Consider the following 14900-nt stretch of genomic DNA (forward strand, 5'->3'; position numbering starts at 1 on the left):
ATAGAGCTCTAGAGTTCCTCTGTGGAGATGGGAGAACCTTCCAGAAGAACAACCATCTCTGCAGCACTCCACCAATCAGGCCTTTATGGTAGAGTGGCCAGACGGAAGCCACTCCTCAGTAAAAGGCACATGACAGCCCGCTTGGAGTTTGCCAAAAGGCACCTAAAGACTCTCAGACCATGAGAAACAAGGTTCTCTGGTGTGATGAAACCAAGATTGAACTCTTTGGCCTGAATGCCAAGTGTCACGTCTGGAAGAAACCTGGCACCATCCCTATGGTGAAGCATTGTGGTGGCACAATCATGCTGTGGGGATGGGAGAATAGTCAGGATTGAGGCAAAGATGAACGGAGCAAAGTACAGAGAGATCCTTGATGAAAACCTGCTCCAGAGCGCTCAGGACCTCAGACTGGGGCGAAGGTTCACCTCCCAACAGGACAACGACCCTAAGCACACAGCCAAGACAACGCAGGAGTGGCTTCGGGACAAGTGGCCCAGCCAGAGACCGGACTTAAACCCGATCTAACATCTCTGGAGAGACCTGAAAATAGCTGTGCAGCAACGCTCCCCATCCAACCTGACAGAGCTTGAGAGGATATGCAGAGAAGAATGGGAGAAACTCCCCAAATATAGGTGCTCTAAGCTTGTAGTGTCATACCCAAGAAGTCTCAAGGCTGTAATCGCTGCCAAAGGTGCTTCAACAAAGTATTGAGTAAAGGGTCTGAATACTTATGTGAATGTAATATTTCAGTTTTGTATTTTTAATAAATTAGTAAAAATGTCTAAAAACCTGTTTTAGCTCTGTCATTATGGGGTATTGTGTGTAGATTGATGAGGGGAAAAAACAATTTAATACATTTTAGAATAAGGCTGTAACCTAACAAAATGTGGAAAAAGTCAAGGGGTCTGAATACTTTCCGAAGGCACTGTATGTTAAAATCGGTGTCATTATTCTTGAACAGTGATTTTCAATATTTTTAGAGTAAGAACCGTGTTTACAAGGATTATATGGCTCTAGCAACTTTTATATAACTGAGATTCTTTCACTTTTTTGCTGAGGGCAGAGCTAAAGAATAAATACAATACCCATATCTCAAATTGCATAGCTCAGAGGAGGCTCCTAACCCTAATAAAACACTGATCAACGGGTTCCTTGTTGTCACTTGACCTTGTGAGCCAGTGGTGATGTCTTGGGCACAGAGTTTTTCCTGGAAAACCAAAACAACTCCAGGCCTAGTTTTTCCTGTTTAGGTCACGTGGTCAGGACAAACTCAGGGCCCTAGTTCTATAGTAAAGGGTGATGCAGATGTCTACTCACTCTTGTCTCCTCCAGGGAAGATGGAGCGCAGGCGGACCTTCTTGTTCTTCTCTTCAGGAGCCATTGGGAGAGGTTTGGAGCCGTGATTCACTGATGAGTCTCGGGAACTACTGTTCATTCTCAAGGGAGGGGCTGGCGGTTTCTCTTCAATATCGACACTATCGGACATCTTTAGTAACACTCACAGTATCCTAGGACGAAGGGAAAAAACAAGAGAGAGGGAAGTTTAGCATAAGGCTATGATAGAAAATAAAGTAAAGGATTCTTAGGATCAAAGTGGAAAGAGAGAAGAGAGCCATGCCTACAGGCTCTCCCCTGAGATATCAAAATATACTGAAATCCACCACTCCCTCTGCACACTGCAGGCTTTAAACAGATCAACATGCATCCCACATTGAACTAAATCAGGAAATGTGAGGAATGTTGAAATGGTTTTGAACTTGAGTACAAATGCTGTAAGACTTTGTCAGGAGTTCAACAAAACTCCACAAGGTAATAGCCTTTGGATGGCTGTCTGTCTCCCCCTCACTGTGTAATGTTTGCTGTCAGTAGAGGCATGAGCAGCCTCAAGTGTTTAAATCTCCATAGGTCACAAGAAGGGCTCTCTCTGTGCTCCAGGGGGGCACAATATCCCATAATCTGTCTCTACTAAGACTTACAATTTCCTGTCATAGTTTCACTCTCTGGTTCCTAATCTTTTTCTTGAAGGAAGGCCTCTGTGTTCAGGAACTACTCTGTGTAATGTTTTATATCTGCCGTGTGCCAAAGAAAAAACGATCCAATCACAAGATTTACAGACTGGAAAACATCTTGCTATAAAACCATGTTTAAATCTAAATTACTACATTCAACAGAAGATCCAAGTAGATTAATCATCTTTGCTGAGATCATCGTCTGCTGAAATGATGGAGAGAAACGGACAAAGTGTATACTATGGAGACTGCAGCCCATCGACTTACATTCATATAGGGGGAGATAAATCCACTAGTACACATCTGACTTCATCTGGCAGCATCTGTAAACAGACAATTTTGTCCTCAGCATAGTCAAACCCTTACATCCCTGATTGACAGATATTGCCATGTAAAATCCTGGACTACAGTACTACTGTAGTTGTAGCCTATACAGTATTTTCCATGTGTAACCTGATTATCTGAGATTCAACCAAGCCTCAGTACAGACACTCCCAGTTATTGAAACACACTGACATTCAAATCGATCAATGTTTATGTACACCCACAACGAAACATGTTTCAGGAACATATCTCACCATTTGCAGTGGATGTCACATTGTGTTCCATTACATTGCTGTCTGTTACATTTCACCCAACATTCTCTCAGGCATCTCTGTCCTAAATGTGAATATGTGAGGCAGACGTTTGGGCCAGCGATTTAGAATGTGTGTTATAGGGCATGGCTGCTCGGCTGCAGTAAGGGTAGGTCTCAATAAGGGTAGGTCTCAGTACGGGTAGGTCTCAGTACGGGTAGGTCTCAGTACGGGTAGGTCTCAGTACGGGTAGGTCTCAGTACGGGTAGGTCTCAGTACGGGTAGGTCTCAGTACGGGTAGGTCTCAATAAGGGTAGGTCTCAGTAAGGGTAGGTCTCAGTAAGGGTAGGTCTCAATAAGGGTAGGTCTCAGTACGGGTAGGTCTCAGTAAGGGTAGGACCTAGGGTAGGAGCTAAGGTTAGGGCAGTAATATAATATGAAGCAGAGATTCCAACAGAGGTTCTTATTTTTCTCTGCTGCTCTCTTACATTGTTATTGCAGCTGTAGGCTTTTGAAGCCCTCTCCTGGAGCATCAGGACCAGGGTAATATAATGAGAGTGACAGGAGCATGCTCTGCATAGTAAACAGTGGGCCCTGTAGGAATGGAAGCAGCATACAGGACAGTGAGACAGATCTGCAGCTTGCAGTAGAGCAGACCCCTAGTTAGGGATTCCAACTACATCAGGAACATTGGCCTATTTAGGTAATGTGGAGAGGGCTCTCAGATGAAGATGGGATAGCCATCTGGAAGAATCTGGGAGGATAAATCTGTGCAAGTAAAGGTTAGGCTCAAGACAGTATACTCATTGTCATCCTAAACCCTGTTGACTACAGTTTGAGATGAAGAAAACAGCTACAGATTCAGTTAAATTACAGTAATTCCCTCTCCCAATGTAAACAAGTGAAAGTCAATGAAGAGCAACCTTCAAGAGACAGCTATTTTTCTCAGGCTGTTAGAAGGACACGAGCTAATGAGCTGTTTGGTGCTGGAATGGTGCTAATGATGTTGTTCGACTGTGAAATCGCAACCGGGATATGGAGAGAGGGAGCTGGGCTTCATATCTCTCATCCATCCTCCATCTTAGGCTATTTTCACAGCCTCGCCCTGAGGCCCATCATGTGATGTACAGTCCAACAGTCTCCGAATCAGGGCCACACAGCCTCTCAGACTGGAAACCTACATTAGTAAACAAAGGCCACCAGGCAGCACAGGATTCACTCCCGGACCACCGGCAATCTCTCATTTAAAGTGGTAGAAGCAGCCTTTGAGAGATCAAATGTCTGTCTGTGTCAAATAAAATCAAAGCTTATTGGTCGCATATACAGTTTAGCAGATGTTATGGCGGGTGTGCGGCGAAATGCTTATGTTACTAGCTCCTAACAATGCAGTAAAATGTCAAACAAGTACAAAAATAATTTAAATGTTTAAAAAAAGTACAAAAAAGTACAACAAGAAATCAAGAACGAACGTCGGGACGAATCGAATTAACAAACCAGATAGCACTGTAACAGTAATCAAAATGCAATCTATACGTATGTACAGTGGATACATTTACACAAGATATATTAAGAATGATATGTACACTACCGGTCAAAAGTTTTAGAATACCTACTCATTCAAAAAAAATATATATTTGTACTATTTTCTACATTGTAGAATAATAGTGAAGACAACAAAACCAGTGTTGCCAACTAATTTTCAGGGGAAGTTGCTAGAGGCAGGTCGAATTTTGTTGGTAAAAGTTGCTAAATGACGTTGTGATGTCATTGCGTGATGACGTCATTACGTAATAACGTAAAACTGCGTCATTCCGTAGAATACACAATAATGTTACTCAAATAATGATGTGTGTGCTAGGCATCTCTCTCCAGCTCTCTCCAGGTTGTTGTGCTGCTTGGCTGGCCTGCTGCTGCCTGTGCACGAGCTGAGCGCCTGCTGCTGACGTCACTCACGATACACTTTTGCAGCCAGGCACGTGTGTTGTGACTGAGTGTGTGACAGAGAAAATCGTTTTTGTGTCATGTAGAGGGAACATGCGTGCATTTTAGCGTTTGAGTCACTTTTTAAAAGTTGCTAAAAGTTCCAAATACATTTTTTAAAGTTTCTAAATTTGTTGCTAGGTGCTGTTTGAAAAAAGTTGCCAGGGTAGTCTGAAAAGTTGCTAAATCTAGCAACAAAATTGCTAAGTTGGCATCACTGATCAAAACTATCAAATAACACATAAGGAATCATGTAGTAACCAAAAAAGTGTTTAACAAATCAAAATAGATTTTATATTTGAGATTCTTCAAATAGCCACCCTTTGCCTTGAGACAGCTTTGCACACTCTTGGCATTCTCTCAACCAGCATTATGAGGTAGTCACCTGTAATGCATTTCAATTAACAGGTGTGCCTTCTTAAAAGTTAATTTGTGGAATTTCTTTCCATCTTAATGTGTTTGAGCTAATCAGTTGTGTAGTGACAAGGTAGGGTATACAGAAGATAGCCCTATTTGGTAAAAGACCAAGTCCATATTATGTCAAGAACAGCTCAAATAAGCAAAGAGAAACGACAGTCCATCATTACTTTAAGACATGAAGGTCACTCAATACGGAAAATGTCAAGAACTTTGTAAGTTTCTTCAAGTGCAGTCGCAAAAACCATCAAGCGCTATGATGAAACTGGCTCTCATGAGGACCGCCACAGGAATGGAAGACCCAGGGTTACCTCTGCTGCAGAGGATAAGTTCATTAGAGTTACCTGCCTCAGAAATCGCAGCCCAAATAAATGCTTCACAGAGTTCAAGTAACAGACACATCTTAACATCAACTGTTCAGAGGAGACTGTGTGAATCAGGCCTTCATGGTCGAATTGCTGCAAAGAAACCACGACTAAAGGACACCAATAATAAGAAGAGACTTGCTTGGGCCAAGAAACACAAGCAATGGGCATTAGACCGGTGGAAAGGTGTCCTTTGGTCTGGAGTCCATATTTGAGATTTTTGGTTCCAACCGCCATGTCTTTGTGAGATGCAGTGTGGGTGAATGGATGATGGAGTGCTGCATCAGATGACCTGGCCTCCACAATCCCCCAACCTCAACCAAATTGAGATGGTTTTGGATGAGTCGGACCGCAGAGTGAAGGAAAAGCAAAAGTGCTCAGCATACGTGGGAACTCCTTCAAGACTGTTGGAAAAGCATTCCAGGTAAAGCTGGTTGAGAGAATGCTAAGAGTGTGCAAAGCTGTCATCAAGGCAAAGGGTGGCTATTACATATGGAATAAACAAAAACGTACAGTCAATAACACAATAGAAAATAGAAAATCTATATAAAGTGTGTGCAAATGTAGTAAGTTATGGAGGTAAGGCAATAAATAGGCCATAGTGCAAAATAATTACAATTTAGTATTAACACTGGAGTGATAGATGTGCAGAAGATGATGTGCAAATAGAGATACTGGGGTACAAATGAGCAAAATAAATAACAACGTAAATAACAATATGGGGATGAGGTAGTTGGGTGGGCTAATTACAGATGGGCTGTGTACATGTACAGTGATCGGTAAGATGCTCTGACAACTGATGCTTAAAGTTAATGAGGGAGATAAGTGTCTCCAGCTTCAGAGATTTTTGTAGTTCGTTCCAGTCATTTGCAGAAGAGAACTGGAAGGAATGGCGGCCAAAGGTATGTCCTTGTAGGTAAAAATGTCACAAGAATAATTTAATTTAGACAAAGCTTTTTCATTCTTAAAATAGGCCTACACATTCTTTCTCCAATGATGAACACTCACTCAAGTAATCGAATACTAACGTACATTTGTAAATCCGGATATTCGATTAACCGCGCCCATCCCTAGCGTGCATGTATGCGCGCTTGCATGTGTTTGGATTAGAAGCCTTTATGTAAATGTTTGTGGAGAGTTTGTTACATCATCAAGCCTCAGCATGGGAAAACAGTGTGTTAGATTTTATCTGCTCATTCCCATGAGAAACCACAGATTCATGTCTGTCAGAGAGAGGTAGACAGAGGTGGTTCACTCACAGTGTGGGGAGATGGGCTGACTCCACCTCATAAAGCGGATTAGTGCTGCAGTGTGTGTATGTATGTATGTATGTATGTATGTATGTATGTATGTGTGTGTGTAAGTGAGTGAGAGAGTCTGTTTTCAGTGAAAAGAAACTAAAGTAGCCGTGTCCCCGCCCACATGAAAAAATACTACAGTTTACTATAGAATACTACAGTACTTACTATAGAATTCTGTAGTAAACTGTAGTATACTACACACTATAGTATCCCTCAATCATGTGTACTACTTACTATAGAATTGTGTAGTAAACCTTAGTAAATTGTAGTATACCGTAGTATACTATACTGCACACTGTAGTATCCCTCGATCATGTGTAGTACTTACTGTGGAATTATGTAGTAAACTGTAGTAAATTGTAGTATACTGTAGAATACTATACTACACAATGTTGTAACCCTCGATCATGTGTAGTACTTACTGTAGAATTCAGTAGTAATCTGTAGTAAACTGTAACATACTATACTACAAACTGTAGTAACCCTCGATAATTTGTAGTACTTACTATAGAATTGTGTAGTATACTGTATAATACTATACTACACGCTGTAGTATCCCTTGATAATGTGTAGTACTCAGGCCTACTATAGAATCCCGACTGTGTTGATATGATAATATCGAATTTGCATACAACCCACCCATTCCTCTCCCCCATAGCCCAATTTGTGCCCCCCATGAGTGAGAAACCTACATCCCAAGTATAGACCATATTGTGTTGCCTACAGGTTATGGAAAATGTGCTCTTTTAGTATATGTCCAGTTCAATGTCAAAGATAGTAAAACAAAAACACTATAGTAAATACTACAGTAATGTAAAAACACTGCAGTGAATACTATACTATAGTTTGTTATATAGTAAACAGTAGTCTTTTTTAATGTGGGTGGGCCTGAAACAGTCAACACAAAGCTAGTTCCTGCACTTGTTTGGGTGTGGTGAGTCACTCTATATCCCCCATCTGAAGCAGTTTTTCTGGATATACCTGAATGCACATGAGGGCTTCTGTTTTGATTGTGTTACTCTCCCCACCCCACGAGGCGTGAGAGATGTCGTTAGTTTCACTTTTACAGACTAGAGGACTGTCTGTCTCCCGCCCTGCAGTATGGTTACCCTGCACACCATGTGGGAACAGCTTAGAGTACAGCTGAAATACTGAAATGAAGCTTTGAACTTAACTGAACATACTGTAGTTCGTTTTTTCCATCCCCCCAAAAACGGCTTGTGTTAGATTGATCACAAGCGGCTAATGCTAGCCGGTATCTTTGATCAGAAAAGATCAACTGATTTCCAATGTCTCTAACCTAACTTATTTACTTTATCCTCTTTGTTCCTGGAGGAATTTAGGGCCTGTATCCCTGTCCAGTTAATCATTAAATATTCCATGCTAGACTCAATAGCCTACCTCTGAGAAAGATATCAATACTGTGGATACCATGATGTCATTATGATGTCATCAGTCATGGCCCTTGTTACGTAAAAACAGGCACAATGTTGAGAGACCTGATACACTACCTTGTGGTAAAACAGTTGTGCTTGCGTTAGGTCACTATAATAGAGCAGTGTTGTACTGTAGTTCATATCCAGAGCCCAGACGCAGGCCATATGTAACCACTACAGTAATAACACAGACCAATCAGGTCCCTATCTGGTCAGCCAATCAAAGTGAAAGGAAGTTCAAAGCCTTCCGCACGCAGGTCATTAAAACAACACTTATGAATGCATCCCATTATTCCTCCACAGACAGACAGCACCACAGAGACACAGCACAGGGCTTCACCAATGGCACCTCTGACTCATGGTCCTCTACAAGGACTACATCATCAAGACTACACCTGCGTAAGCACTTTGAAGGCCACAGGGCATATTCATGAAAATGATGATTTGTGTCAACAACCGCAGGCTTTGGGGTCTGTAATATAAAGCACACTCAATGATTGTTGCCATGAGTACCCAATCTATTCCTCAGGGAACGTACAATACACTATACTGTAAGCACTGGGAGCTAGAATCAATGCACTAAAAGTGAAAGTAAGTACATAGAAAGTAAAAGCATTTGCACTGTTAGTTAACTATATCTCTTCTGTACATGTATGATGTCATCAGCAGGTTGACTGCAGGAAGATCCCTTCCTTTCCCTCCCCCATGGGTGTGGCCCTCTGGCTAGTCACCTGACTAATGGATGCTCCAGGACTGCTGAGTGGTCAGTCTCCACAGGGACCGCTAAAGATGGACGTTTCACAGGCACCCTTACATTTCTTATCCTTCACTGACTGTAGCATAAAACACTGACCTATTTACTGTGCAATGTCAGCAGACTGGCAGGCAGGCAGGCAGGCAGTTAGTGTACTTTTTACTGTATGAGTGCAATGCCCCTAAGGAGCATCTCATGTTTCTGCATCTAGCCCTGTTTCTCTGATCCCATCTAACATAAAAAACAACAGCACCGGCAATCAAAAAACTACTATCTTTTTTCTATGTACATGATGGTAGGGTTAGATAACATGAGGTTTTTGTAATGCTGAAATATGTCAACCACCCGGGAGGGAAAACAGAATCACTCTGTCATCAAGAGACTTCGCTCTGTGATTCATCAATAAATAGCGCAATACTTTTTATTTTTTTATTTCTTCTATTGGATTATTCATCTGTGGATATGCAGCATCGTCAAAATGATACCATGATGCCAACTTAAGACCACAAGCTGTGAAGAAAGGCAGAAAAGTAGCAACGGGGACGTGAGGAATTGATCTGAACATGCTAACGTGCCTTAAATTGCCCTTCCTCTTCTTGCTTGGCAGGGCTTGCATTACAGTTGCCACATTAGAATATGCTGTCTTGACAGAAATAGGACTGTACACCTGTCAGAAAAGCCACAGAGAGCCAGCACACACACCACTGCCTACTGCCTGTGCACGGCCCACCAGTCTCTGAGATATTACTGGGGATGTTTTCACATTTCTCTTCCATAAACTATTAATATATCCATGAAGAGCTGTTATTTTCCCTGCTCTGTGATGCGGATCAAACATTTATGCTGAATTTCCCTGGCTAAAGCAGGAGGAGCTGTAGAAGGACTGTGATCTAGAGCTCATGGTAGCCCAGTGATGAGGATGAGGATGAGGGCTGGCTGTAGAAGCCTCCCTAAGCTGAGCCTCACTGAGCAGGATAGGCAGGCTCTGCCTCTAGATCTGGCTCAGGCTCATGGCTCTGTGTAGTATTAGGGCTGGTGGAGGGGAGGGGGGACAGGCCAACTGGGGAGTGGGTCTGTTGTGGACGTTGAAGAGGCATATCCAGGTTCTCCTCTGTTACAGTGGGGAGCTGTTAGGATAACCAATCATCACCTCTTGAGACTAGGATGACTAGCTGTGCAGAATGTCTCTGCAGGATTGGAGTATTTCTGAGTGCTTACGTAGTTCTGAAAATGTTGGATGACAATAAATCCTTAATGTAATTTTGTACATTTGTATTCGGACACACGTTATTTCAAAGCCTATAAAATGATGTGTCAAAACAACAGCCTTTTCTCCATTCGCTCTCTCCTCACAGCACAGGGGAGGGCGCACAGCACAGACCCTGATCACAGCAGAGAGCAGACCAACACACACAGGCCAAACCACAGCAGATGTCATCTCTTTACAGCCCAAACCCTCACCTCTCGCGTGATTTCCCTTTCAAGGTCACCACGGAAACAGTTCTTCTACAGAAGTCATTGAAGGAATGAAAATATTATTTTATCCCCCTCTTCACTTGAACAAACAGAGAGAAAACAGTCCTCGGTTCAGCTGACAACAACGGCTTTCTTTGATGGCGCCTGGGCCAATAGAGGGACCAGTCACAAGGTAGAGAGTTCCAAAACTCTCCGAGGTCCACACTGATAGCTGAATAGGCTATAGTTTTATTTTTGTACAGTAAATGCTACCTCATGTCCATAATGTAGAGATAATCATGTAAGAGGGAAATGTACATGAACAAGTAAGCTCTTAGATTGAAACTTCTTTCATTCAATTCCCCTAGAAATGTAATAGATAATTGACTCCATGTGATTCTGATTCTGTATAATCTGTCTTTCTGTTCCTCTGACTGATATATCAGTCTTTGTCTCTAGAAGCTCCACCTCCTCCCAGAGTTCCTTCCTGAATCCCCCCTCCTCTAGGTTCTGCTGGGATACTGAGCCTGCTTTGCATACAGCCGCTAGACCTCCGTTAGGTTCACAATGAGCCACAGTTCAACTGCAGCACAGAACAGGTGACAGGTGGGATGTGTGTGTGTGTGTGTGTGTGTGTGTGTGCGTGTGTGTGTGTGTGAGAGAGATCGTTTGTGTGCAATTAACTCTTCTTACTCTGAGATCCCATTGAATCCCAAGGTCATTCACTACAATGCAAGTGAAATATTAATCTTAGCAATTGCCCTATCCAGCTGACCAACTAGAAGTGTTCCACTTGCTCCTCTGATGCAAAATTAACTAAAAAGGCATACAAGTATTGTGTCTGTACTCAATGACAGCTCAAAATAATTACCCACAAAATAATAAAATAATAACAGGATAATCATTCCTGCCATTTCTTCTGGGTCAGTTCTGTTATAGTGATCTCTGTCCATGGGTAATACTGTAGACTCGTCATACTGGTATTCACACAACCCTACACATTATTCAGTGTTCTTAGCACACTGTGAACCTACTTGGTAGGTTTCCTATACAATTGGCTATGGTGTTGAAATAATACAGCTTTCAGGGGGTCTCATTTCAATATAGCAACCCCAACTTTTATAGTGTGTGTTGATTGATAGAACAGACCTAGCTACAATAATACAGTGCATTCGGAAAGTATTCAGACCCCTTCCCTTATGAGACTCGAAATTGAGCTCAGGTGCATCCTGTTTCCATTGATCATCCTTGAGATGTTTCTACAACTAGATTGGAGTCCACCTGTGGTAAATTCAATTGATTGGACATGATTTGGAAAGGCACATACCTGTCTATATAAAGGTCCCACAGTTGACAGAGCATGTCAGAGCAAAAACCAAACCATGAGGTGGAAGGAATTGTCTGTAGAGCTCCGAGACATGATTGTGTTGAGGCACAGATGTGGGGAAGGGTTCCAAAAACTGTCTACAGCATTGAAGGTCCCCAAGAACACAGTGGCCTCCATCATTCTTAAATGGAAGTTTGGAACCACCAAGACTCTTTCTAAAGCTGAGCAATCGGGGGAGAAGGGCCTTGGTCAGGGAGGTGACCAAGAACCCAATGGTCACTCTGACAGAGCTCTAGAGTTCCTCTTTGGAGATGGGAGAACCTTCCAGAAGGACAACCATCTCTACAGCACTCCACCAATCAGGCCTTTATGGTAGAGTGGCCAGATGGAAGCCACTCCTCAGGCACATGAAAACCCGCTATGAGTTTGCGAAAAGGCACCTAAAGACTCTCAGACCATGAGAAACAAGATTCTCTGGTCTGATGAAACCAAGATTGAACTCTTTGGCCTGAATGCCAAGCGTCACATCTGGAGGAAACCTGGCACCATCCCTACGGTGAAGCATGGTGGTGGCAGCATCATGCTGTGAGGATGTTTTTCAGTGGCAGGGACTGGGAGACTTGTCAGGATCGAGGCAAAGATGAATGGAGCAAAGTACAGAGAGATCCTTGATGAAAACCTGCTTCAGAACGCTCAGGACCTCAGACTGGGGCGAAGGTTCACCTTCCAACAGGACAATGACCCTAAGCACACAGCCAAGACAACGCAGGAGTGGCTTCGGGACAAGTCTCTGAATGTCCTTGAATGGCCCAGCCAGAGCCCGGACTTGAACCTGATCGAACTTCTCTGGAGAGATCTGAAAATAGCTGTGCAGCGACGCTCCCCATCCAACCTGACAGAGCTTGAGAGGATCTGCAGAGAAGAATGGGAGAAACTGCCCAAACACAGGTGTGCCAAACTTGTAGTGTCATACCCAATAAGACTCAAGGCTGTAATCGCTGCCAAAGGTGTTTCAACAAAGTACTGAGTAAAGGGTCTGAATACTTTTTTATTTTATAAATGTGCTAAAATGTCTAAAAAACTGTTTTGCTTTTTCATTATGGGGTATTGTGTGTATATTAATTTTAGAATATGACTGTAACGTAACAAAATGTGGAAAAGGTCAAGGGGTCTGAATACTTTCCGAAGGCACTGTATATGGGATTTGTAGCAAACCCTTGTCTGCTCACAGACCCCGAACCCAGAGCTGTGGAGCTTCTAAATCAATCAAATCAAATGAAAATGTATTGGTCGCATACACATATTTTGCAGATGTTATCGCAGGTGCAGCAAAATGCTTATGTTTCTAGTTCCAACAGTGCAGTATAACTAACAATACAAAACAATACACACAAATCCCAAAAATAAAAGTCTGGAATATAAATACACAGTATACAGTGGAGAAAAAAAGTATTTAGTCAGCCACCAATTGTGCAAGTTCTCCCACTTAAAAAGATGAGAGAGGCCTGTAATTTTCATCATAGGTACACGTCAACTATGACAGACAAATTGAGAAAAAAAAATCTCCAGAAAATCACATTGTAGGATTGTTAATGAATTTATTTGCAAATTATGTTGGAAAATAAGTATTTGGTCACCTACAAACAAGCAAGATTTCTGTCTCTCACAGACCTGTAACTTCTTCTTTAAGAGGCTCCTCTGTCCTCCACTCGTTACCTGTATTAATGGCACCTGTTTGAACTTGTTATCAGTATAAAAGACACCTGTCCACAACCTCAAACAGTCACGCTCCAAACTCCACTATGGCCAAGACCAAAGAGCTGTCAAAGGACACCAGAAACAAAATTGTAGACCTGCACCAGGCTGGGAAGACTGAATCTGCAATAGGTAAGCAGCTTGGTTTGAAGAAATCAACTGTGGGAGCAGTTATTAGGAATTGGAAGACATACAAGACCACTGATAATCTCCCTCGATCTGGGGCTCCACGCAAGATCTCACCCCGTGGGGTCAAAATGATCACATGAACGGTGAGCAAAAATCCCAGAACCACACGGGTGGACCTAGTGAATGACCTGCAGAGAGCTGGGACCAAAGTAACAAAGCCTACCATCAGTAACACACTACACCGCCAGGGACTCAAATCCTGCAGTGCCAGACGTGTCCCCCTGCTTAAGCCAGTACATGTCCAGGCCCGTCTGAAGTTTGCTAGAGTGCATTTGGATGATCCAGAAGAGGATTGGGAGAATGTCATATGGTCAGATGAAACCAAAATAGAACTTTTTGGTAAAAACTCAACTCGTCGTGTTTGGAGGACAAAGAATGCTGAGTTGCATCCAAAGAACACCATACCTACTGTGAAGCATGGGGGTGGAAAAATCATGCTTTGGGGCTGTTTTTCTGCAAAGGGACCAGGACGACTGATCCGTGTAAAGGAAAAAAATGAATGGGGCCATGTATCGTGAGATTTTGAGTGAAAACCTCCTTCCATCAGCAAGGGCATTGAAGATGAAACGTGGCTGGGTCTTTCAGCATGAGAATGATCCCAAACACACCGCCCGGGCAACGAAGGAGTGGCTTCGTAAGAAGCATTTCAAGGTCCTGGAGTGGCCTAGCCAGTCTCCAGATCTCAACCCCATAGAAAATCTTTGGAGGGAGTTGAAAGTCCGTGTTGCCCAGCGACAGCCCCAAAACATCACTGCTCTAGAGGAGATCTGCATGGAGGAATGGGCCAAAATACCAGCAACAGTGTGTGAAAACCTTGTGAAGACTTACAGAAAACGTTTGACCTGTGTCATTGCCAACAAAGGGTATATAACAAAGTATTGAGAAACTTATTGACCAAATACTTATTTTCCACCATAATTTGCAAATAAATTCATAAAAAATCCTACAATGTGATTTTCAGGGGAAAAAAATCTTATTTTGTCTGTCATAGTTGACGTGTACCTATGATGAAAATTACAGGCCTCTCTCATCTTTTTAAGTGGGAGAACTTGCACAATTGGTGGCTGACTAAATACTTTTTTCCCCCACTGTATATACAGTATATATATATATATATATATATAGTTTGGACACTATTTTCTACATTGTAGGTGTGAAATATATGAAATAACACATATGGAATCATGTAGTAACCAAAAAAGTGTTAAAAAATCTATATATATATATTCTATATTTGAGATTCTTCAAATAGCCACCCTTTGCCTTGATGACAGCTTTGCACACTCTCGGCATTCTCTCAACCAGCTTCACCTGGAATGCTTTTCCAACAGTCTTGA

The 14900-nt window shown here is 42.4% G+C and overlaps 1 protein-coding gene across 1 annotated transcript in view; it reads right to left on the reverse strand.

The window, feature by feature from the left end:
- Positions 1-14900, reverse strand: part of LOC311142877 (serine/threonine-protein kinase PAK 3-like) — a 49463-nt gene that overhangs the window by 19693 nt on the left and 14870 nt on the right. Inside the window, exon 2 of the mRNA XM_084178582.1 lies at positions 1318-1508. Coding sequence (XP_084034708.1) covers positions 1318-1486 — 169 coding nt within the window. The 5' untranslated portion in view covers positions 1487-1508. The remainder of the gene's footprint in view (positions 1-1317; positions 1509-14900) is intronic.

The sequence above is a fragment of the Coregonus lavaretus genome, assembly GCF_964263955.1.
Source record: "Coregonus lavaretus genome assembly, chromosome: 15".
In the NCBI taxonomy this organism is placed as follows: Eukaryota; Metazoa; Chordata; class Actinopteri; order Salmoniformes; family Salmonidae; genus Coregonus; species Coregonus lavaretus.